Source organism: Lontra canadensis, unplaced genomic scaffold (genome assembly GCF_010015895.1).
Source record: "Lontra canadensis isolate GAN:19392208 unplaced genomic scaffold, GSC_riverotter_1.0 scaffold4, whole genome shotgun sequence".
Classification (NCBI taxonomy): Eukaryota; Metazoa; Chordata; class Mammalia; order Carnivora; family Mustelidae; genus Lontra; species Lontra canadensis.
In genome coordinates, this window is record NW_022630998.1 from 43570787 (window position 1) to 43597525 (window position 26739).

At 40.0% G+C, this 26739-nt stretch overlaps 1 protein-coding gene and 1 pseudogene across 1 annotated transcript in view; one reads left to right on the forward strand and one right to left on the reverse strand.

The window, feature by feature from the left end:
* The window catches only part of NLN (neurolysin), a 93071-nt gene that overhangs the window by 24970 nt on the left and 41362 nt on the right, over positions 1-26739 (reverse strand). Inside the window, exons 3-9 of the mRNA XM_032849525.1 lie at positions 23690-23838; positions 16001-16108; positions 12899-13001; positions 12135-12295; positions 6280-6415; positions 4995-5361; positions 464-665 (exon numbers count right to left, since the gene is read on the reverse strand). Coding sequence (XP_032705416.1) covers positions 464-665; positions 4995-5361; positions 6280-6415; positions 12135-12295; positions 12899-13001; positions 16001-16108; positions 23690-23838 — 1226 coding nt within the window. The remainder of the gene's footprint in view (positions 1-463; positions 666-4994; positions 5362-6279; positions 6416-12134; positions 12296-12898; positions 13002-16000; positions 16109-23689; positions 23839-26739) is intronic.
* Positions 2290-3429, forward strand: LOC116863591 (annotated as a pseudogene).

The window sequence follows — 26739 nt, forward strand, 5'->3', positions numbered from 1 at the left end:
ACTCAACTAAACAAAGCATTAACAAGCAGAAAAGAGAGATTATAGCACAATTTATCTGTGAATGTTACACTAAATTCCTAAGGAGAAGAAAAGAATAAAATGGAAAAAGCAGAGTATCTATAAGGCTTGGTGATAATCTTCTTTTTCCATAGGGTGGTATTCAATGAAGATCCTTCATTACGGGATTAACCTCTGAGCAAAAAATATGGTACGTAAGAGGAGTAAGAAAAATTTTGTTTTTACAGAAGGCCTATGAGATTCTAGGACCCTGGGATCCTGACCTGAGCTGAAGGCAAATGCTTAACCCACTGAGCCACCCAGGCGCCCCACCTATGAGATTCTTGAACATGTTCAGCTTCTGAAAAAACGTGAAGGGGAGGAACCGAAAAGCAGTAGAAAAAATAAAAAGCCGGGAAAACAACTGGTAGGTTTAAGATTAAAAAAAAAAAAAAAAATCACTCACCTGTGCACAAATCTGATGCATGACGTGACCAAATTCGTGGAAGTAGGTCCGCACCTCATCGTGCCTCAGGAGAGAGGGCCGGCCTGCTGTTGGCTGCGAGAAGTTCACCACGAGGGCGGCCACCGACATCATGCGGCTCCCATCAGGGAGGAGGCAGCCAGGCTGGAGACCAAAGCAGGCTGCGTGGTTGTACTTTCCTTCCCTGGGAACCAGAAGCATCACTGGTGAGACAGGAACATTCTTCTGTAACAACAACACTGCTGTGACCTCTCTCAATCACGAAGCCTTATTTGATACCAGAGGATGCTTTGAAACACATAATCCACCCTTGAGAAAGTAGGTTATTATATTAAAATGGACAAACTAAAACTGTGCAGACAAAACCCCACTATCACTGCACATGAGTTTTATCTCCAAGGTTTCTTCTGTGGAAAAACTGTAATGTAAGAATCAAGAATATACACCACACCCAGTGTAGAGCCCAATGTTTACTTTGATGGGACCTTACTTTCCTTCTTCAAAGATGGTGTCACTAAATACTACATTGTGTTAAAGCAAACTTGAAATAAAAGATATAGTTTGGTTTACTGAACAGATTTTTCTTAAAATCAGAATTGATAAAAACCAAATACTACACAATAAGGTTGTTCCTTTTATTCAAGGAAGGAAGAATCAGTGTTCACAAGTAAATGTGCTCCTCTTATAAACTAGTCAGGCCTCTTTGAAACAGAATGCTTTTAGTTAGCTTGGGAAAAACATAAATTACACTATAAAGTTATCTATTTTTAAACAATGATGGTCTCTCAAAAAGGTATGTGCAATTGGATTTTATTCTAAAAGTAGGTTTCCATCTCCCCCCCCCCCCTCAGGATTAGTAGTACATTCAGGTTTGGGGTAGGACATTTTACTTTATAGGTTTTGATTGATATACACCCTTGTTTACATTGTCTTTCTTGGTGACTCCTTATTGATCTGCTTTCCCTGCTGTTGCTATTCAAGTTAAAAAAAACAAAACAAAACAAAACAACCAGCTTTTTCCAGCTTCCTATGATGAGGTACAAAGCTGGAAAGGACACTGCTCCTATCCATACAACAGCAATATGCTACACAATCTCCAAATCACCACTTTTCTTGAATTCATCACTAATGGGAAGGCAATCAAGTAACTTATAGTCTAAGACTGATGTCACCAAGGGGAGAGGACGCAAGGAAGCAAGTGTGTGGTTTTTTTTTTTTAAGATTTTATTTATTTGATAGAGATCACAAGTAGGCAGAGAGGCAGGCAGAGAGAGAGGAAGGGAAGCAGGCTCCCTGCTGAGCAGAGAGCCCAGATGTGGGGCTCGATCCCAGGTCCCTGGGATCATGACCTGAGCTGAAGGCAGAGGCTTTAACCCACTGAGCCACCCAGGCGCCTCGCAAGTGTGTTTTTTAGCCCGGGGCAAATACTACAGAAACCAGTAAGAGAAGTCTTTTAAAAAATTGTTAAAGGCCATGGTAGACCAGTGAAATCGGGGAGCCCCTGGGCACTATAGATAAGGACGTTCTGCCTCCTTGTGCAGGGTCTTCTCCCTGAACCTCGCTGAGGCCGCACACAAAGAGGGTAGCAGGCTGATGCCCTGCTGGAGCATCAGTCCTGATGCAGGCCCGGAGAGGGAGCAGCTGTCTTGACAGAGGAATGAAGCATTGCCTCACTTCTCTGAGGGAGGGCAAGAAACGCTGTTGTGCTAAGAGCATTGGAGAAAACCCACTGCCAAGGCCAAGAGAACAGAAAAAAATCCTTTACTTCTGAAGGAAAGACAGGAACACAGTGTGTGCCAGACCTACGAATGAGATCTACTGAACAGGCTGAGTCAGCACTGAGCAGGGACACCGGAAGGGTAGGCAGACAGAGCGGGGACAGAAGCGGTGGATGGGTACACCAGAAACGATACACTGAATGTGGTAACTGGTGCCTCAATGGGCTACTCAGGGCTTTCCACAATAATTTCATATAGTTGATTGTAAATGTGTAAATAGATTTATAAACCTTATTTTTCAACAGGGGAAAACTAAAGTAATCTGGACATGTTAATCCTATTATATTTAGTGCATCTTAGTACATTAAGAAAGGCCAAAAACATGTTTTTCCCCCCCAAAAGCATATTCTTCATTTGAGAGTAATATGGGTGCCACTGTGTTAGACAGACAAGGGCTGAGATATTTGGAGAACTTTTAAAGTCTAAGAATAGCTTAGACTTTCTACCGATTTAAAAGTCAGTGGCACTGAGGGGTTTTTAATCTTCCCTTTTAAGAAAAAACTTGATTTATTTAATTTTAAAGTCTTCTTTATTCTGACATTTTACCTTTTCATATTTTGTCTATAAAATGATGGTAATTTTTAAAAATGTCCCTATCATTTTTCCCCTAAGTGACCTGAAGTGATTTCTGAAAATGGTACTGCTAGTCACTTGACCCAGAAAACCCTACAAAATCACGCAAATCAGAGTTTCAAATTTTCACGTACACTTTAAGAACATATGTGAAACTGCCCAGGCCATCAAAGGTAGGCACATCCAAGAAGCCACCAAGTATCTGAAGGATACCACTTTGTGGAAGCAGTATGGGCCATTCCATCGCTACAACGGTAGACTTGGGAGGTGTGCCCGGGCCAAAGAGTGGGGATGGACACAGGGTTGGCGGCCCAGAGAGTGCTGAATTTTTACGGTACATGTTTAAAAATGGAGAGAGTAATGCTGTACCTTAAGGGTTTAAATGTAGATTCTCTGGTGAACAGTGCCCCCCAGATGCGGCGTAGAACTTAAAGGGCTCCTGGTCGGGTTAACCCATACATGAGCTCTCCCTGCCGCACTGAGAGGATCCTTACTGAAAAAGAGCAGACTGTTCCTAAACCAGAATAAGAGGTCACACAGAAGAAAAAGATATCCCAGAAGAAACTGAAGAAACAAAAATTTATGCCCCAGGAGTAAATTCTATACAAAATTTAAAAAATAATAATAAATAAAAAAATAAAAATGTCCCTGTCAAGCATCTTATGTTGGAATCATCAGAGTATTTTTGTTCTGTTTTGTTTGAGAATTTCAGTATTCAATGAATAAACACTGAAATGTGATTAAAAAAAAAAGTAACTGATTTTTCTTAACCCTACTCCAAATATCCTTTTTTGAGTCACTGAGAAAAAAACAAGTTACTCCATCTCACTTTTAGGAAGTGACAGAAAGGTGACAGGAAGTGAATACTAAGTAGGTCACTACTTTCACAAGAGATGGGCTTCTGATTCCCATCCTAGCGCTACTCGCAAAGGCCAGATCTCAGAGTGCAAAAGAAAGCGACCCTATGTTGGCGGGGAGACAGCAGGTTGGGGTGGCAAGAACTGTTATCTGTGACCCTGAAAGTAGAATCTGGGGATAGTTCTAAAAGACTCCAGGGCTGAAGGATTTCCCCTGAAAGAATTTCTGGCTTAAAACTGCATGCTAACACTCTTACTAAAAAGAGACCCATCTACATGACAAGCGCTTATTTTTAGACCATTTTGAAAGTGAAAGTAAGTCCATAAAACACTGGGATAAGGCACCACTCTCCACTGGATGATGCGGTTATCCAGCCTCCTTCCCAGCAGCCACCCAAAGTCACCCAGTCTTCGGGTTAAAAACTTGTTTGTGCCACTAAAGTAGGGCGTCACTGTGATTTCCTGTGGACTAGGCAGTAAAATGAATTGGTAATTGTAACAGGCTGGCTTTGTTGTAGAAAGCAGCCTAGAGAGGAAGTGATCCAAATCCTTTTGTGGCTGATGGAGCCCCTATGGAGCCCATAGTTCCCACATGTTTCAGAGACAACAATGTTTTCTTGATTCTTCCCAGTGACTGACTACCTAGCCAGGGTGATATGCATGTATAGCCTAATGCACGAAACAATCCTGTAAAGGGATCACCACTCTCACATTACAGACGAGGAAACAGTCTCAAGTTAAATCACCTAAGCATCCCAACTCAATTTGAATGACTACAAAGATTTTGCTATTCCTGCTGTATTGTGCTGCCTCTCAGCCGGACTCAGGGAAGCAGCCAGAGACTGAAGAGTACTGGCAGAGAGATTACCTGAATAATAACTATTTTGGAGGCCAATTTTAAATTAAGTAAGAGCAGTGCACAAACTAGATGATGATGATGATGATGATGATGATGATGATGATGATGATGGCTGCAAACATTTATTAAGCAATTCTATATGCAGGGTAGTCTTCCAGTTAATGTTTTGTACATAATTAACCAACCGTTTTATCCTTACAATCCTACAAAGCAGGTAGAATTAATATTCCTGTTTGATCAAACCTATAATGTAGATCAACAAACGGAGGCATAGGAACATTAAGTTGCCTAGTAAGTGACGGAGCCAGACACTCTGACTTCAGAGCCCACATCTTTACTCCCATAGAACTCCAAGAACCATACGAGAGAACTCTGGAAGACAAGAGTCTTAATCTGGGTAGGAATTTAATCCCTAGGGTCTCTTCTAACAACATGATTCTCAGTACCTTGGATAGAGGTCCAAGTAGAACTGTCCCAAAACTTCTCCTGTGGCTTTATCCTTCACGGTGTAAAGTGTCACACTTTTATTCCATACATGAGCATCTGCCACTTGCTCAAATGAAAGACCTAACAACTCCTGGTAGATGTTCAGCAAGCCTTCAGTGACCACTTCAATTGGGAAATACTCCTTGAGGATCTCTTGATCTATGGAGTACTTGAGTTCTTCTGTCTGAGTCATGTAGTAATATAGATCCCAGGCATTGATTTTTCCATCATATTCAAAACCTCTCTCTTCACATTCCTTTTTCTTCAAATTCAAAATAAACTCTCGCTCTGCCTCACCCAGTGGTTTTAATTTCTGGCTTAAATCATCTATGAGGGAAGTGGGAAAAGTCAGTGATTTATTGCTTTGGGGAGCAAGTACATTCATACATATACCAATGTCTTCCCTCTTTTATAGTACTTGGTGCAGATAACTGGGGGGAAGGAAGGGTTGAAGAAAGGAGGGAGGGAAAGAAAGCTGGCTCTATCATGACAGCACTGCTGTTTTCTTCCCGGTAATTAATTTCATGGCTCCTTGCCCTCCCATTTTTTTCAGCACCAGCCAAACCAAGCCACAACTTCTTCCCACCATCAACAAAGCTCAAGTTTATCTCAGAGAACTTGGACTCTGGAATGTTGTAATTCAGGAAACAAAACAATAGTGAAACCATCTCATGTACATGATTATTCTTCAATGAGATGAGGCTCCTCAAAAAGCCAGGGAAAATAAATCAGATGAAACCTGTGATCACTATTACTAAAAATTGCTCAATGCCTTTAACAGCCATGGCTTTTATCACTAATCCCTCTATAAAGAAAGTCTATTTGGATACAGCAATTCCACTTCTTAGATGGATACCACAATTTCTATACTGTGCTTAATTTTGACTATTTCACTTTCTCCCTAATTTAAAATTGGCATGTTCTCATCTGAGTCATCCTCTTGACTGCCTATATTCACCTACTCTCTTACAGGCCTCATCAGAATTAGATCACTTTGTGTCTTCCCTAAGTTTCCTTCTTTCTCTTTAGAGGGCTTCTCAGGCCATTGCCTTCACCTCACGCTCCGGGGTTACCTCTCAAACTGCCAGGTCCCATAAAGAGCCAAATACATGTTTATCTTACATTTGTGACAAACGGTGAAGCACAAATACATAACAAGAGCATATGCATTTAGGTAAATACAGTGAAACAGTCAAAGAAGAAGAAAAATGGAAATATACAATTGATTTTTAAAAAAGACCCCACCTAGAAAGGCTGTTACATGGCTTGTACTCTTCGCGGTGTTCATTTCAAGGACAAAGTCAGCATGTGTGCTATAGCCAAGGAGTCTGGCTACTTTGGCCCGCAGAGGAAGTAGCTGCTGCAGAATTACGGTGTTTTCCTAGTAATAAACAATAACAAAAACACAGACTAATCATTAATTGGATCCAAAGCATTAAAAGGAAGTTATTACATGTATCTGTAGGTTGGTAAAATTGTCAATTATTTTTAAACCATCTCAACCTCCTAATAAATGATTCCACTTCACTGTTAAAGACTTAAAAAAAAAATTCATGATCTAATTTTACTTCCGAAATCATTGACTTTTTAAGACTCAGGAGATTGCTATGAAGTCTTAATAAAATTGTAAGTATTATAAACTTGGAGTGAAAAAGTAATCTTAAGGACTACAGGGATTCCACATTTAATTCCATTGACAAGACTACAACAAATATTGATACTTAAATTTGTTTTTGGTACTTATAAATACATATAAACACAAGTTTGCCACTTTAATTTCACACCCATTAGTATGGCTATTATACAAATAATAGAAAATAGAAAATAGTGTTAATGAGGATGTGAAGAATTTGGAGATTTTGTATATTGCTGATGCAAATGTAACAAGTGTAGCTGCTGTGGAAAACAGTATTGCAAGTCCTTAAAAGATTAAATACATAATTACCATATGATCTAGCAGTTCCACTTGTGGATGTGTGTTCCACAGGAACTCAAAGAGATATCTGTACACCTGTGTTCACTACACCATCATGTGAATAACAGCCAAGTGGTGGAAGTAGCCCAAATGTCCATTAGTGGATGAATGCATAAAGCAAATGTGGTATAGGGGCATCTGGGTGGCTCAGCTGGCTAAGCGAATGCCTTTGGCTCAGGTCATGATCCTGGAGTCCTGAGATCGAGTCCCACATCAGGTTCCCTGTTAGGCAGGGAGTCTGCTTCTCCCTCTGACCCTCCCCTTTCTCATGCTCTCTCTCTCTTTCTCTCTCTCAAATAAATAAATAAAATCTTTAAAAAAAATAAGAAAATGTGGTATAGACATACAATGTAATATTATTCAGTCTTAAAAGGGAAAGAAATTTTCATACATGCTAAACCATAACTTGAAGGTATTATGTTAAGTAAAGTAAGTCAGTTATAAAAGCATAAATATTGTATGATTCCAACTTACATGAGGTTCCCAGGAGTTAAATTCATAGAGCCAGAAAGGAAAACAGTGGATGCCAGGGGTGGGGGCGGGGGAGCGGGGCTGGGAGTTAGCATTTAATGGGTACAGTTTCGGCTAGAGAAGACAAAAAACCCTGAAGACACATGGTGGTGATGTTTGCACAGCAATGTGAACGTACTTAATGCCACGGAACCCTCTACATGTACGGATGTTGCAGAGATTTGTCTCAAGTCATTACAAAAAAAAATTTTTATGTATGTATTAAGAAAACAAGTAATGATATCGCTTTATTTTTTTAACAATGAAAGGAAAAGTAATCTCCTAGAGACTAATAAATGTTGAGGTCAAAGAAAAATTACCCCTCAAGGATGAAATCATATTTATAGACACGTTTCTAAGGAAGATCACATGCCAAGATCAGGCTACCCAGGTTCATATAGGCTCCACCATTTCCTAGAGGTCACTATAGACTGCCAATTTTCTTGAAATCTCTCTCCTTCCCCCCTCGCCCCACAATTCTTTCTTTTAGTAAAAGGATTTTCTGAGTTTTTACTGGACACAGGATACTGTGACCACCTTCCCTAGCCTTCCTTAAAACTATTTGTGGCCACATGATCTACAATGGGACAAGGGACTCTCAAAGAGGTGATGAGTAAAATTCCCGAGTCATCTCTGTATAAATACTTGTCTTGCCAGCTGCGACCAGCACATGACAACAGTGACTTCAGAGGCCGCAATACCGAGGATGGCGGTGCTAACTCCCCCAGCTCTGGGTCATTCACCTCTGTACTGCTAGTTGCAAGAGAAATAAACCTTTCTTCAAAAACTGTGGTAAAACATATATAACAACCACAACAAAAATGCCACTTCAACCATTTAAAAAATTGTTTAAGACTTTTATTAACAGGTGTGTGCCGTCTAACTTTTTGAAAAAAAAAATCAAGTTGTAAACTTTTTTTAAAAAAAGATTATTTATTTATTTATTTATTTGACAGACAGAGATCACAAGTAAGCAGAGAGGCAGGCAGAGAGAGAGAGAGAGAGAGAGAGAGGAGGAAGCAGACTCCCCGCCGAGCAGAGAGCCTGATGTGGGGCTCGATCCCATGACCCTGAGATCATGACCTGAGCCGAAGGCAGAGGCCATAACCCACTGAGCCACCTAGGAGCCCCACAAGTTGTAAATTTTTATTACAAATTAAAAATGAGGTCCTTAAAAATCTCAACTTGACCAGTTATGAAACAATTTAAAAACCTTTCATGATGGGTTGAGAAAAATCAGGCTTAAAACAAAACAAAACAAAATCCAAACCAAATACATTTATAATTACCAAAAAGGGGCATTTTTTGGTAAAAATAGAAACCCCATGGTGGGTAGATCACGCAGATTAGAAATTCTGGTTACCTGTTTAATGGGTACAATGCAAGCAGTTAAGGTCTTTGGCTACAGTCTTTTGCTCTTTTTTTTTAAAATTTCTTATTTTTTTAATTTTTTAATAAACATATTTTGTACTTTTATCCCCAGGGGTACAGGTCTGTGAATCGCCACTTTTGCTCATTTTTTATTCCTGGAATTTCTTATTTATCTCCTCTTGTTGGATGACTAAACCAAATGATGTCAGCGACGATAAGCCCACATTTTCTTAGCCCTGCCCTGTCAGGCTTACAAGCCAACCAACTCTCAGCTGTAAATTGGCTGCTTTTGTTTCTGTGAAATCTCATGGTTTGGGGTTTTCTGGACATCTACATGGGTTATTGAAGTGAAATTGGCAGGGATCTTGAGGTGCTTCTGACATTGGTTCTCCTTTTAATTTTCCTTACTTTCTTCAAAGCGGTCCTCTTCAGATGGTAGATGGTCTCTGCCAAGAAGGACCCCTGCAGAATCATCTCCCTGGCCTGCCTTGCTCTCCTGAACCCTGCTTGTCGGCGCCCTTCAGGGCTTATCCCCGTGCGAGGGTGCTGGAGGAGTGGTCGCTGCCGATGGTCAGGTGCAGTCAGGTGCGAACTGGGGCCTGCAGGCGGGCTGGCCATCTTCTGCACAGGTACTTCCCGGGGTTATTTTTTATGACAGTTTGGTATACAAACATACCTTCCTTGGTCTCATTCCTGTTGACAGAACCACTTTACTGTTTCCAGAACCTTTGTTGTAATGACTTTGCTGCTGCCCACGGCCACCGTGGAGGCGATGGTGCCCAGGTTACTGCGCCTGGTGTCTGAAGAGCAGAGGGTGGGCAGGGGCTGGTCACCTCCCCCGACTTGCTGCTCCTCCTGGTGACGTGATGGGGACTGGGCCAGCTAGTGCAGCTGCGCCTCCTTCTGGGTGTGATGGTAACTAGGCCATGGGGGTGGGGCTGCTCAGGGCCCTCTGGGGTCCACTCTCCTTCCCACTCCTGCTGGAACTCCCATTTTATCCATTTTTAAGTGCATAACTCAGTGGCACTAATTGCATTTGGTTCATACTGTTGTGCAACCACTACCACTGTTTCCAAAACTTTTCCAACACCCCAAGCGGAAACTTGGTAACCATCAAACACTAATTCCCCAGTGGTCCCAGCCTCTGCCAACCACTAATCCTTTCTGAAGAGAAACAGCTTTTATCTTATTTGAGTCACTGGGCTTTTGGTTGGCTTTTGTGTAGCTGCTTAACCTGTACCCTTACACGACAGAGGCTGATATTAGGAATAAGGTACTGCTCTAAGAAAAAGGAAAGATGTATAGGAAGAGAAGGTGAGGACAGAGACTTTGCTGGCTGGGAAGCTGGCTATCCTCAGTATACCATGGGTAACATTTGTTAAAATGATTTCACGTCATAACTTGGAAGGCAGAACAATTACCTACTGAGACTTTGCTCTGGAGGAACTGCTGGGGAAGAACTAATGTTGGTGCATGTTTGTTGCGATTTGGACTTTTAGAAAGATTACATGAGAGAGATGAATTCAACTGAGACCATTCAGTTTGCAAAGATGGAAGGAAAAGACTTCTACTACCAGAGGTTCTGGCTGTGGCTTACAATCTAGGACTTGAGATGGCTGGCAGAGCCAATTGCTTTGTCCTCCAAATATCAGGAGAAAAGACTGTCACTCAGAGTTACTGAACTGCAGAGATTAAAGAACGCTACCTTCCTCCTCAAGCCCACTGTTTCAGAAGGCCCCAAAGCAGATTCCGTTAAATCGAGGAAAAGCAAGATGGACAGGATTTATGAGCCAATGTAAAAAGATCCAGTAGGTTTAAGAACAACTGACCAGGCACCTGGGTGGCTCAGTGGGTTAAACCTCTGCCTTCGGCTCAGGTCATGATCCCAGGGTCCTGGGATTGAGCCCCACATTGGGCTCTCTGCTAGGCAGGGAGCCTGCTTCCTCCTCTCTCTCTGCCTGCCTCTCTGCCTACTTGTGATCTCTCTCTGTCAAATAAATAAATAAAATCTTTAAAAAAAAAAAAACAAAAAATGACCAAAAAATTATTTTAACATTAATCTGGACATAAACAGACAAGATACCTACTAAGTTTTTGAAGGTAATATATTAACCAAAGGCATCAAGAGCTTTACCTACAAAAGCTTGTGGTTATTTGATCCCTAAAGCAATCAGGCTTCAAACCAGCATCAGCAGGAATCTTTACTAGTAGCTGCCCAGGATATGGTCGTGGAGGGTAACAGATAAGAAAGAATTCTTGGCAGGCAAGACCAGGGATCAGTAGTACAATTGCTAAACAAATTTCTGCTAGAAAAAAAAAAACCCAAATCACTTTAATGAGCTGTCTGAGGAACTTCATCAGAGCAAGGAATCCTCACAATTCCTGCCAAACAGTTTTTGAAAATTGGTATGCGCCTGCTGTATGTTTCCCATTCTTTCCTTGTCCTTATAGGAGTTTTTAGTGTGGTTTACTGTGTTCCTAGTCTACCAGTGGCTGTGTGTCCTGGGGATGAACAGACCAGTACACATGCCCTCTCTTTCACAGGCTGCTAGATCATGAGGAAGCTACAAATGGGGAGGGGTCCTGACATCATGGTCTTTGGGCTCACGGCCGTAACTGGTTATGATCTGGCATATAGTGAATGGGTTCATACAGGCACTCACAGTTATCCGGAGAGCCAGAGAGGCAGACTGTGATGGAGATGTCTAGCTGACTCTGAGAATGCGTTTCTAATTCTTTTGGTAATAGAATCCCCTCAGACTCCATCTCCCAGAGTCCCCTGCAGCTAGATACATGCCTAGCTGATGGAATCTGAGTCAATGGGAGGTGAATGGACTTGATGTATGTTATTTCCAGGTCTTCTTAAAGGTGCTGTCTCTGTTTTCTACTTTCCCTCTTCCAAACAGGCTGGGAAACTGTGATAGCTGGGATGGCCTTGGAAGTCACTTGCTGAGGACAGGGAGGTACTCCACCAGTCCTGGACTGTTGACTTCATAAAAGAATACAACTTTTAGTTTATTTAACCCATTCTATTTTAATTAGAACTGCTGAGGCTGTGGCCGCACCAAGGCTCCTAGTAAGCCAGGGAAAAGCTGGCAGCCTTCAGGAATCAGGAGGCATAATACTCAAATAGGCATGTTGGTCTCTGAGCTGACTTCAACACTAGTAAACAACGCAAACCCTTTTCTTAAAAAGGTTTTTCATGGAGATGAAAACAAAAAAAAAAGACAAACATTCAGAGTACCTCTTTGCACCTTGTATTAAAAGCCATTTCCATCTTCCTTCTAGTTTCAGGGATACAACATTTCTTCATGACAGGAAAATAGTGTGGATATTTTAAGGTAATTTTATACTTGTCATCATCTGTCTTTTCTAAACTGTCAATGAAATCATCAGGAAGAGCACCTGCAAAAAATCATTTTTTCATACATTAATTTTTCCACTCATTATTAGTTTATTTAGCATTGGCACAGTGCCTTTAAGAAGCTCTAGGAATTCTGTGGAGTAATTGAAATTCAAGTAAAATAATGACAATCCTTACAATATCATTTGATGTTACTGGAATGGGGGTGGGATTAGAGGACAGGTGGCTTAGGAGATGGTAATTCAAAATGTGAATAGGCTTCAGTGCACTTGTGCAGATGGTGTTTTGATGGAGAACAGGTAAAACTAAGCCTAGAAAGATCCAGAACAGGTTAAGAAGAGACTAGTGTAAGTTTCAATGTAGGCGATATTATAAGGCAAAAAATTTCAAGGTACTGAAGGCATAAGTTACCAAGAAATATTATGAAATCTCCTTTGGAATGTCTCTAGAAATAGTTTACACATTTTTATTAGCATACAACCTAGGCATGGTTCAGCTGTCCTTTTTGTAGAAGTGGTAATGGGTTCTGTAGAAGGTATAGGGTCATTTTTTAAAGACTTCTTTCAACTTTGATCTGGCAAACTGTGAGGTAACATTCTTTTCCTAACTTATATTATTTAACCAGAAAAAACTCAGAATTTTACCAAGTTCAGCCTTGGAAAATACAAGGAAGGTATCGTCCTCATTGAGGTTTTTGTTGAAGTCAATACATAGCTCACTCATTCTTTTCTTCATGGCTTTGATTTCCTGAACAGAAGATACAAATATAGAATATTAGCAATAAAATGAAACCTTCATTTTAATGCTATGAGTCAAATAAGTTTCACTTTTATATGAAGATTGGCTTCTATGCCCAACCCTCAGAAAGTGTATTTTTTAAAGATGTGTTTCATAAAATCGTTTCCTGCAGTCTTCTACGCTCTGTCCATGAGGATCTTTATGCAACATGTACAAAAAGGCAATCCCAGGGATGTGTTAGAAATTAGTTGTAAACTGGGCACCTGGGTGGCTCAGCTGGTTAAGAGACTGCCTGTGGCTCAGGTCATGATCCCGGAGTCTAAGGATCAAGTCTCGCATCAGGCACCCTGCTGAGTGGGGCATCTGCTTCTCCCTCTGACCTTCTTCCCTCTCATGCTCTTTCTCACTCTCTCTCTCAAATAAATAAATAAAATCTTAAAAAAAAATTGTAAGCTTGTAAGAACTAAATAAATTTAGGAGGTATAGTCAAAGCAGACTCAGGCACATAATATATACACACAATAAATAGCTGCTGGGTGAATGAATGATTCTAGTAGCCTGTTAATAATTAACATCTTTTAGTCTTTTCCATTCAAAGTTTTAATATAGAAATCAGTACTTGGTGCTATAGTAACAGAGAGAGAATCAATTCTATTGTTGCTTTGGAAAACAGGTCATGTCTTAGTTTTATAGATCTTTGTAAATTAAGTTGATATGGGCCTTAACATTTGTATAAAAACTATTAGGTGAGAAATCAAAGGAAACCACAAGAAAAAACATGAAACATTTTTATTAACCTGCCCCCTCTTCTAAAAATGCTAGATAATGAAATTCACATTAACCATAACGGTTCTCAAACACAGCGCTGACCAGAAGCCTCAACATTACCAGGGAATTTGTTAGAAATGCGTATCTTGATACCCACACCAAGCCAAATGAAACACAAAGTCTGAGAGGTGGGACACTGTACTCAGAGTTTTGCTGTAAACCATCACTTGGCCTGGATATCTTTCACACTTGCTTACTGTTCTACTGTGTAAAAGAATGACCTGGTAATTCTGATGTGCAATAAAGTTGAGTCTGCTGATGGAACACATACTGTGCAGTACTGTTTTTGGACACTCTGGTTATCACCCCAAGTTCCCTTCTACCTCTCCCCCATTCTACATTAGTCCTATAATTTGAGTGGGACCTACACCTGAAGTTCTAGGGTAACTCTACACCAGTTAGGTAATCTCATCCCTACTAAAGTATGGACTAGTTCAGGTAAGCCAGGCATGGCAATCTCCTGACTAAAGAGGGATACAGGATTAGGCATATGATCCTATTTGGGCCATTAAGACAGGAGGGGAGTTTCGAGGGAGCCTTCTCTAAGTCCTTCTGGATGGTGGATCTTCTAGTTATACAAGCAAATAAATCTCTTTTATTGTTTAAACAATGTCAGTTATAAATACATTTCAATTAATACAATGCCCCTAATGGAAATGATGCCTGACCTGGAAGACAAAAGGTAGGGAAAGTGAGATCAGTCACACATTTCTCCTCTAACTAGGCTTAAGAGGATACAAGGTGTTCGACGGGCAATTAGATGACAGAAAGGTACCTGTATCTCAGTGGTACCTTCAGTTCTATCTACTGTGCTGACATCACTTGGTTTGGATTTCTTTCACACTTGTTTCCTGTTCTATTGTTAGAATGACCTGGAAACAGATCAAAGATTATATGTCCTGTCCAAGAAGAATGATTTAATTCTGGAGCTGGGTTTACTTCTGAAACTGGAAGATGGGATCAGCATTAGACAAAAGAAAAAGTTTGAGAAGCACTTTTCAGTAGCTAATCTGTCTTCCGTTAAAGGGCATAGGTAGTGAGCCCTTGAGCAACAGGTATTTGAACCATCTGGGGCAACATATATAGATTTTTTTCAATAAAGTTCAATACTATAAATGTGTTTTTTCTTCCTTGTAATTTTCTCAACATTTTCTTTTTTCTGGCTTACTTTAAGAAGACAGTATGTATAAAACATGAAACATATGAAACACAAGTTAATCAACTATGTTATGGGTAAAGCTTCTGGTCAATAGTAGGCTGTTAGTAGTTACATTTTTGGGGAGTAAGAAGTTATATCAATTTTTGAATGTGCGGGGGGGTTGCCACCTCAACCCCCAGGTTGTTCAAGTGTCAACAGTTTTTTTTTTTTTTAAAGATTTTATTTATTTATTTGAAATAGATTGAGCACAAGCAGGCAGAGAGGCAGGCAGGGGGAGAGGGAGAAACAGGCTCCCCACTGAGCAGGGAGCCTGACGAGGGACCCAATCCCAGGACAGTGGGATCATGACCTGAGCTGAAGGCAGTTGCTTAACCAACTGAGCCACCCAAGTGCCCTCAACTGTTTTAATCATAGGATATTCTATTCCAAATTGCTTATATTAAAACTCTCCATCATAAAAGGTTTTTTTTTTTTTTTTAAGATTTTATTTATTTATTTGACAGAGGGAGAGAGATCACAAGTAGGCAGAGAGGGAGACAGAGAGAGAGGAAGGGAAGCAGGCTCCCTGCCTAGCAGAGAGACGGATGCAGGGCTCGATCCCAGGACCCTGGGATCATGACCTGAGCCGAAGGCAGAGGCTTTAAACCACTGAGCCTCCCAGGTGCCCCTCCATCATAAAAGTTTTATTACCAGTGACCAAGGGAGTGAGAATGCTAATCATCTACTAAAACCTGGAACCAGCCATAAGAAAATGTATACTACAGCAGGGAAAATAAGCCCAGCACACATGAAACAAATATAATTTGCAGAGGATTAAAAAAAAAACCAATTATCAGTTGTCTGTAAGTCACCATGAGATTAAGAGGAGTTGTAGAATTTAAAACCACTGACTACCAAATACATTGAAAATGGATTTATATTATGCATTATTTTCTATATTACAAATATGTTATTTCCCAATCTGTTTGTTGTATTTTATTTATTCTTTTTTTTCCAATAAGAAAAAGAAACATAAACTCACATTTTGTACTTGTTCTGGAAGATGGAGCCCATTCCTTTTTCCCATTTTAATAGACTTTTCCAAGTATCTTCTGGCTTCAGGTTTTATCTTACTCAGATCACATGTTTCCTGAAATGAAAGAGTGTGACAACCATTTCTGTTACAATAATGCATTGGTAAATTATAAACCGCAAGACCAAAGCAAATTTATTCATCATCTCTGTTGGGCTATGAAGCACATAGGTGATTACAAGGCAGGTTCTTTTGAAGACCTAATTCTTTTATGCTTTAGTGAGCTCTGCTATTTAAAAGAGAAGAATTAAATAACTAAAAAGCTAACCAGAATTGCCTTGCCTTGCATCAGAATCAAGAGTGCCTGTACCACTTGAAAGTGTGATAATAGAAACATTTGCATAACCTCATTCTGAGCATTCTCTATGACCATGGTCTTTTTCAAAAAACATATTCCTTATCACAAATCATCTGGATTTAATTTTCCATCATTTGCTAACCTGGTTCCACTTGAGAGGGAAGAACAGAAATAATGGGCAAATTCTACACAAATGGAGAGTGGGACTCTCTTGCCAACATACCAAACAAGGACAGCTGGATAAAACCCCAGCCAAAGGCTTCCAACACTTCAAAAATGCCTTAGTGTCATTTGGCAAGAGAGATCAAGAGACTACAGCAAGCAGCATATGAACAAGTATCTGGGGAAAATGAGTCAACACTGCACAAAAAGGAGGAAAGCTGGACAGAATATTTGAACCTGTATGCACCAATACAAACAACATCACTCAAAAGAATGGAGGGCCCTAGAGGAGAATGGAAAATTCTCCCAGCAATAGTAAGGTAATAAAAACACCAGATGTTTCTTCAAAACAGGTGGCAGAATATACATGGCACATCTGGATGGCTGGCCAGTTCATGGTCCCTGGGAGGAAATGCACTCTGGACAGACTCAGCAGGTATAATGGATTCAGTCTGGGTGAGAGCCAATGAGGGACATATGTCTCTAGAGCCTTAGAGACCTACTATTGGGTGCATTCTCTCTCCATCAAGATCTGGGCTGCCCACCTCTCAGCTTTATATTTTCCCAACTAAATACATCTTTGAAAGAGCAACGTTTAGCTTTAGAGCCTTCATTTTAGACTGTTGGTGTAAGGCTTTTGCTGCTATGACTCTGTAATTTTTCACATTACGTTGCAGCAGGTAAATAGCTATATTTTATTTTTAAAAATCTTTTATTTATTTATTTGTGGGGGGGGCAAAGAGACACAGAGAGAGAAAACATGCATGAGTAGGCGGGGGAGAGGCAGAAAGAGAGGGAGAATCAGACTCCCCGCTGAGCAGGGAGTTCTACATGGGGGCTCAATCCCAGGACCCTGAGATCATGACCTGAGCTGAAGACAGACGCTTGACCGATTGAGCCACCTAGCCTCCTCCAAATAACTGTATTTTAACTGAGGGTACTACTTAATACAACAATCTGTATCTCACTTTGCCTATCGATACAAAATTTTATGTTCCAGTACTGAAGCATTTTTGTGCACACATTACTCATTGTTTCCTCTCTGTTTATTCTCAGTGGAGGCAGGGAACAGTTAGACTCGTTTTTCCATAATAACCTCCTTTTACATCCTTGGAGAACTTCTGAGCATGCTGGCATGACTGGAGTTGGAACCCTCCCTAAGAGGCACTGGCGCACAATGGGATCCCAGCAGCAGGTGCCTGCAACGGGAAGAAACTCATAATGGCCAGGGAGATAACAGGGCTGTGGGCTGGCTCCCTTAGGGATGGCTAACAGTTCAAGTCACAGTGTTCATGTGCAAGTGATTAACCTGGGTTGATCAAGGTTTTTTTGTTTGTTTGTTTGTTTGTTTTAAGATTGTACTTATTTATGAGAGAGAGAGAAAGCCAGAGAAGGAACACAAGCACAGGGGAGCTGGAGAGGGAGAAGCAGGCTCCCCGCCAAGAGCAAGGAACCCAATGTGGGACTAGATCCCAGGATGCCAGGATCATGACCTGAGCCGAAGGCAGACACTCAATGACTGAGCCACCCAGGCCTCCCTCAAGGATGGTTTTGACAGCACTGGAAAGTGTGTCCTGAGGTGTGGGGCACAACAATAGGAGTTTCTCGAAGGTATAATACTGGATGTTGTAAGGTTGGGGAGTATCTAGGTGGGAGCTACATGTAGCAGGGACAGAGGAAAAATACCTCCCATGAGAAACGCCTGGAAAGAGCTGGGTAAGTTGTGAAGGACCCAAACAAACAGGTGGAGATCCTGAGCAGAGGGCATTCCAGCAGGGTGGTAAGCCAAGGCAGAAGCTGGGCACACTGCTGGAGAGCAGTGTCCCAGGTACTTGGGTTCTTGGGTTCACCTGGTCACAATGGCCGTTGAGCTTAGAGCAAAGGCTCAAGACAAGACTCAGCAGCTGAGGTGAGAAGAATTCTCACTCTCTGCTAGGCTCAGTCAGGATGGGCTCTCAAACGAGGAGCTCCCGGCCTTGCTGCATCTTGGGAGTACCCGGGCTGCTACTTCAGAAAGCCCAGATTAAACATACTCAGTACAGAAAACTCAAACTCATGGTCCTGAGGAGGTAAAAATGACGGACTGCCCAAAAAGGTAAGACAAGCATAAACAGGCAGAAGGATGTTTTGAGAAAAATCTGACCCAAATCAGGTCTAGTTAAAATATCACTATCTATACTGAAATAATTGACTTACCACAGAAATGACACGTAACAATTCCGACTCAACTGTAACTAGGCACTGTCTGCCAGTCAGACTCTGAGGTCTCAGAAATCTCTGGAGGGCTCTTGTAGGAGTAAAGCACTTCTAAAATGTGCTTCTAAAGCACATTCCTGTCCCAGAGCTGATCATACGAATATTCTCCCTTATAATCTCCAGGCAAGATCAGAATTACTGCTTAAGGATTTTCTAACAGAATCAGCCAATACTTCTAGACAACTCTGCTGTAGTTGACTCTTCCTTCCTGAATAAGAATTTAATCCACTTGAGAGCTTGTTTGGAGGTTCTAGCAGGGGAGCTCAGCTACTCGTATACCCTTGACTATGGACTCTGGGAAACTGAGGGTTTCAGAGGGAAAGGGGGGTGGGGGGATGGGTTAGCCCAGTGATGGGTATTCAGGAGGGAGCATGGAGCACTGAGTTTTATACACAAGCAATGAATCATGGAACACTACATAAAAAACTAATGATGTACTGTATGGTGACTAACATAACATAATAAGAAAAAAAAATAATTTAATCCACTTGATTCAGAACCAGATCTCAGACCTCTTTGGGTGAAGCTTCTCCTCTTTAGGGGTGGGGGAACGCCTAAAGTGCTTTTTGGTAATTTTCAAATTCATATCATCTGACAGTAAAGGCTCTTACTTTATTTAATCTCTGTGGTGAGAAAATTTAGTTTCTTCCTAACCTCTTCCGGTAACAGAGAGGTTTTATATAAAAGTGTGAATGCATAAGTATACACACACTTACACATGTCCTTGTACACTCATTTCACAGACAAGAAAGCTGAAGTTAAATGATCTTCCTAAGATCACTCAGTTATTTATTAGTAAAAATGGACAGAAAGAAAATCTGCAAAATTCTTTCTTTGGTCTTTTTTTTTTTTTTTTTAAGATTTTTTTTGACAGATAAAACGAGTAGGCAGAGAGGCAGGCGGGGGCGGGGCGGGGGCGGAAGCAGGCTCCCTGCTGAGTAGAGAGCCGGATGCAGGGCTCGATCGCAGGACCCTGGGATCATGACCTGAGCCAAAGGCAGAGGCTTAACCCACTGAGCCACCGAGGAGCCCCCTTACTTTGGTCTTCTCCTCAAAATATTATACCACTACATTTTAACACCTTAGTTTGTTATCATTCTTCAAAATTTCATTATAAATAAGTAAAAATTTTCTTAATTTCTCTCCAATCCTCCCCACCTTCTATCTCATAACTGTGTCCTTTTCTTTGCCAGACCCTCACATTTCCAGTATCAAAAACAGGTAAATAAAAAGTAATTTCAGTGGGACTTTCTATATTGTGTATACAAAGTAGAAATTTTGATGTTGTTAAAATTGCCCTGAAAGTTAAGACAGTGTATTTCTTTGAATATCATTTAGAAAAATGGATTCATAAACTGGATATGCTACACAATAGACAATAACAACAGCGTAGACTACAGGTCCTTTTGCAAAAACTAAGGGCATAACTGACTTAACTAAATGAGTTATATTTGTAGTTTCTTTCTTTCCTGTTCTTCCCAATGTTATGTTTTCTGTTAGATTTCTGACTAGTGTGAAGAGGGCATTTTTAGGTAGCTGCCTGTGTTCCTGGGGTCGGGGCGGGGGGCACACAAAGGCCTGCTTCCTGACATACTCAACACATTCAACACATGCTCCGGGCTGGCCCAGTCGGTAGAGCATAATTTCATATTTCTATTCAACAATCCTAAGTGAAGAATAACATGAGAGCCGAAATAACATTTTATATTATTAATAGTAATAATTAATAATAATATGTTGTATTATTATTGTAATCATTGCCTACATTGGTGCTATCTTGAGATCTCAGTATTACTCAGAGCACCTTCATTTTAGCAGATCACGCCTGAAACTGCTGACTTCATATACATTTAAGATTCTATTACCCAGCTTAATGAAGGTTAGGTATTACATCATGATTGCCATATTTTACTTACAACATAACAGAGAAAAAGAAATAGAATACTTAGATACATCTAACTTGGTCTATTTAAAATTAATTTTTTTGAGAGAGAGACAGAGACACACAACAAGTAGCGGGGTGGGGCAGAGGGAGAGAGAGAATCTTAAGCAGGTTCCATGCCCACTGTGAGCCTGACTTGAGGCTTGATCTCACAACCCTGAAATGACAAAATTTCATTTTATCTAAGCCAAAATCAAGAGTTGGATGTTTAAGCAACTGAGCCACCCAGGTGACCCTCTGTCTTTTAGTTATGAATGGGATGAGATTTATCATTTGTTAAAATGTCCAATGCTGGGGCGCCTGGGTGGCTCAGTGGGTTAAAGCCTTTGCCTTAGGCTCAGGTCATGATCCCAGGGTCCTGGGATCAAGCCCTGCATCGGGCTCTCTGCTCCGCGGAGGGCCTGCTTCCTCCCCTCTCTCTGCCTGCCTCCCTGCCTGTTTGTGATCTCTCTCTCTGTCAAATGAATAAATAAAATCTTTAAAAAAAAAAAATTAAAAAAAAAAATGTCCAATGCTACCAGAAAGCTCATTGATGGTTTCAGATTTTAAAAAATACTGCCTAAATACTGAATAATATATAGAATTGTTGAATACCTGAAACTGATTTAACACTATATGTTAACTATACCAGAATAAAATAAAATAAAATAAAATAAAATAAATACTGCTTAAATAAACAACTATTTTTCAAGGAAAGTGTTTGAAGGTAACTAAATTCACTAAAGAAGCTCCAGTGCATTAAAAAAATTACAAGTTCTTTTTATTATTCTGATCTAGCCATAAGAGACATTGTAAAAGCTTTTAAAAATGGTAACACAACAATTGACATGTATAGTAATAATTGCTCTTTTAGAGAAAAGGAGAAATTATGGAAACAATTCTGAAACTACTGTAAATTATCACAATACAAACCTGAAGTTAACTAGTCCCAACAAATGAACAAATATGATGAACCCTCGGTGTCTAGTTGGTATAATACACTAGTGTACTACACAGGCAGAAGTTTGTTCCCATTTAATGGGATCAGATCACAATATATACAAAATTTTAAAATGTAACAAAGAAATCTAAAGTGACAAACCTCCCATATTGTGATAATATTCATAAAAATCAGAGAAAAACATTAGAAAGGACATATAACATTAAGATGGCAATACCTTGAGGCTAGAAAATTCCAAACGAAAACTTAGAGGTCAGAATGAAAACAGAGTTGATCAAAGGAAATTAGAAATTCTGGGAAAAAGTTCTAAATAAGTATATAATACAGAGCTAGAAAGAAAATTAGATTTTGGGGTGATGAAATAAAAAATAGGAGACTGTAGTGATGGTTGGGTGGCTCATTGGCTAACCGCCTTCGGCTCAGGTCACAACTTCAGGGTCCTAGGATTGAGTCCCGCATCGGGCTCCCTGCACAGCCGGAAGCCTGCTTCTCCCTCTGCCTGCTGCTCCCCCTGCTTGTGCTCACACTCTATCTTTCTGACAAATAAATAAAATCTTTTTAAAAAAATGGAGATTGTAATTTGAATTGGAATTTGAATCACAAAGAATAATAACTGGGCTCAAAGAATAAAACAATGTAACTAATAAGGAACAGTCATAAAGTTATTATAATTTATGTTATTTTTATAGCACTAAAGATGAACAGTTATGAACCAAGGAGACGAATATAAATTATAGGGAGAAAACTGCCTGTTTGACAGAAGGGGACAGACAGCATGTACATTTTACATGTCTAAATAAAGTCTTGATTACATATTCTTTAGTAAGTTACAAATGAAACATCTAAAATAAAACTGCTTTTTTATTTCAACGTTGTTATAATTTGCTAAAAAGAACAAAATTTTTGAGATTTTTGCATAAAGACACATGCAAAATTAAACAAAAATGTCTAGGATTGTAAAACAATGGTTGTTTTCCAAACACACTGCTGGGTGTCATGAAAATAAAAATTCAAAGCAAAGACATAGTAAAACTCAAGGAAGCAAATCAAAACTGGTAATGAAAAGATCAAAAACATTCAAGACAAACCCACCTAAATAAAACATTCATTATCCATAATTTCTGTGAATCCTGAAAAATGTAAGGATGACAGACAGCAATGACTGGCATGAAACATCAAGTTATGTCATCTCTCATGGACAAAACCACATAAAATTTGCAGATAAACAACTCCCAAGTCCATTTGCTTGCAGATGACCTGATCTAACATAAACCTTGCAACATTTTGAAACTTTTAAGAGGTTTTCACATTGAACCATTACGTTCATGATGGTTAAAAATCCTTAGATTTATAGATGCACACTTTTTTATACTTGGTCTTCCACGTTAAGTGAATATAATTGACAACTCAACATAAAACTGTGGTATAACAATATATAACACTAGAAACCCCCGATATATAACACTACGTTATGCCCATTATTATAAAAATCAGAAACAAAATCTAGTAATTTTCAAATACTTTTTATTGTTGGTCAAAGATTTTTGCTCTTTTATTGTAGATTTTGTTTTCCTTTTAAAGGGATTGATAACAGGTGCCTGGGTGGCTCAGTGGGTTAAAGCCTCTGCCTTCGGCTCAGGTCATGGTCCCAGGGTCCTGGGATCAAGCCCCGCATCGGGCTCTCTGCTCTGCGGGGAGCCTGCTTCCTCCTCTCTCTCTGCCTGCCTCTCTGCCTACTTGTGATCTCTGTGTGTCAAATAAATAAATAAAATCTTAAAAAAAAAAAAAAAGGGGATTGATAACATTTGGGTGCCTTGGTGGCTCAGTCAGTTAAGCATTTGACACTTGATTTTAGCTCAGGTCATGATCTCAGGATTGTGAGATCAAGCCCCATGAAGGGCTCTGAACTCAGCAGGGTGTCTGCTTGAGAACCTCTCTCCCTCTCTGCCCCCACCACCCCATTTGTGTGTACATGCATATGCTCTCTCTCTCAAATAAATAAATAAATAAATCCTTAAAGGGATTTATAATGTCATTTACCTGTAAATGCACAATTCTCAGGAATATATCTTCTCTCATGCTCATCTCAATATCAAAACGAGAAAGTCTTTTGTCTGCTTCTGTACTCGCTGCCCGTACTTCTTTGTCAGAGGAGACATGCTGGGGAAAGTCTAGCATGGTTCGTTCCACTGTCAATAGAGGAAAATACCATAAGGACTCATCAGATCAGTTCTAAGAAAAATATCTCCTACCTAGATGAATGATCATCCCAATTTAAGTTTTTCATTTCATACTTTCTATAAAGGTTCCTAAGGCTATCAAGAAACAGCATCTAATGCAGGATTGGCTATGGCAGTGGCATTATTAGGAACAGTAAGGGTGTACACTGAGTACTTACCAAAGTATGTTTAGGGTATACTTTGTTAACTGGGAATGCAGGAGGATAAAGACATAGCTCTCATAGTGACGCATTTTATAGTCTGGGATGTGGGAGTATGGAACAGTACATGAAAAGATAAACAACAATACAGAACAGAGCAGCTTACTTGTCAATGGATGAGATAGTAACTCAACCACAGCAATACTAAGAACTGGAGCACTATGTAATGCTTTGTGGGGAAGGCTGGACCTTAGGATGGGCAGGGCAAGAGGAAGACCTCAGGAGAGGATTCGAGAAGCAGAGACTACAAGCGCTGGGACTGGAAGATACAGAGGATGTTTTAGAAAAAGGCAGATGAATTTAGTGGGTAGAGGTTTGTTTAGAATACAAATTCTTAACCTTTACTACAGATTCCTTAGAGAACCTAATCAAAACCCCTCCCCCAAATGCAAACATTCATACAAGCATAAAAAGTTCCACACAGTTACAGAAGAGTCCTGGAAATCTCAGGGGACACATCCAGTAAGCAGCTCAATATTGGGGCTATTCCTGTTACATGATGGTGGTAATGTAGTCTGCTCTAATTTTCACATATTAAAATTGTTTCTTGGGTTTTTCATATACTTGTATTTTGACTTTAATTGGGCAGAAATCTGCTGTCAGTGAAATAACCCATAGTACAGGAAGAAAATGAGTATGGTTCGTAGGGATGGTTGTAGCTATCCTGTGACAGTGAATACATGCTCATTATCTTTAGTGCTTTGAAGGTATTCTAAAGAGGTAAAGCTTCCACATGTGATACATGGTAGAGAGCAGAACATACCAAGAAATTGTCCAGTTAAATGAGCTACCTTAAATGACTGACACTTATGTCAGTCTTCTTAAAACATTGCTACAAATAAAGCTGTATAAAGTCCCTCAAATATCTGAATAAATTAATAAGGTATGGTTTAAAAAATCAAGTTAAATAATTATTTAAAAAAATTTTTTTTTATTAAAACATATAATGTATTATTAGCCCCAGGGGTATAGGTCTGTGAATCACCAGGTTTACACACTTCACAGCACTCACTTTATAGCACATACCCTCCCCAAAGTCCATAACCCAACCACCCTCTCCATACCCCCCTCCCCCCAGCAACCCTCAGTTTGTTTTATGAGATTAAGAGTCTCTTATGATTTGTCTTCCTCCTGATGCCATCTTGTTTCATTTATTCTTTTCCTACCCCCCAAACCCCTCATGTTGCTTCTCAACTTCCTCGTATCAGGGAGATCATAAGATAGTTGTCTTTCTCCGATTGACTTATTTCGCTAAGCATGATACCCTCTAGTTCCATCCACATCGTCGCAAATGGCAAGATTTCATTTCTTTTGATGGCTGCATAGTATTCCATTGTATATATATACCACATCTTCTTTATCCATTCATCTGTTGATGGACATCTAGGTTCTTTCCATAGTTTGGCTATTGTAGACATTGCTGCTATAAACATTCGGGTGCATGTGCCCCTTTGGATCACTGCATTCGTATCTTTAGGGTAAATACCCAGTAGTGCGATTGCTGGGTCATAGGGTAGCTCTATTTTCAACTTTTTGAGGAACCTCCATGATGTTTTCTAGAGTGGCTGCACCAGCTTGCATTCCCACCAACAGTGTAGGAGGGTTCCCCTCTCTCTGCATCCTCGCCAGCATCTGTCATTTCCTGACTTGCTAATTTTAGCCATTCTGACTGGTGTGAGGTGATATCTCATTGTGGTTCTGATTTGTATTTCCCTGATGCCGAGTGACGTGGAGGACTTTTTCATGTGTCTGTGGGCCATCTGGATGTCTTCTTTGCAGAAATGTCTGTTCACGTCTCTGCCCATTTCTTGATTGGATTTAAATAATTATTCTTTAAGGATTTCATGTAAAATATGTACATTTATGTCCCTTGATTTAAAAAAGAATGGAATAGAGCTAAAATTTCATACACACAGCACTTGTTTGATAGAGTTAACTATATAGTTACAGTTTGTTTACTTTTTAAAATTAGCTCAAGAAGAAATTACGAAAAAAATCGAAATTGCTCCACAACTAAAATGACCAGAACAAAATGCAGAAGCCTAAAATTGGAAACATATTCTTAAACAAACAATAATACTAAAAACCATTTCCTTCCTTCCTTTACCACAAAGACCTGAAGCAGACTTATGCTCTCACTGCCAAACTATAAACAGTACTTGACACTAGACGAATGAGGTTTTGACAGCTATTGCAGAAGGCAGATCAAACTCTGAGAACAGTATGTATACTAGAAAGTTAGCCTTTAAAAAGCTACTCCAAGGGGTGCCTGGGTGGCTCAGTGGGTTAAGCCTCTGCCTTCGGCTCAGGTCATGATCTCAGGGTCCTGAAATTGAGCCCTGCATCAGGCAGCAGGGAGCCTGCCTCTCCCTCTCTCTCTGCCTGCCTCTCTGCCTACTTGTCGTTTCTCTCTCTGTCAAATAAATAAATAAAATCGTAAAAAATTAAAAAAAATAAAAAGCTACACCTAAACTCAAAAATTCTTATGATTAACTCACAAAGATAAACTTATGGGACAGCAAGAGTATCAGAAAACTTAAAGTATATTTAAAAGATATATTATTGGGGAAGAAGGAGAATTTAAGATAATTTTTTAAAAGATTTTGTTTTTCCCCACTGATTTCTGTATTTGTTACATGCATACGTCACC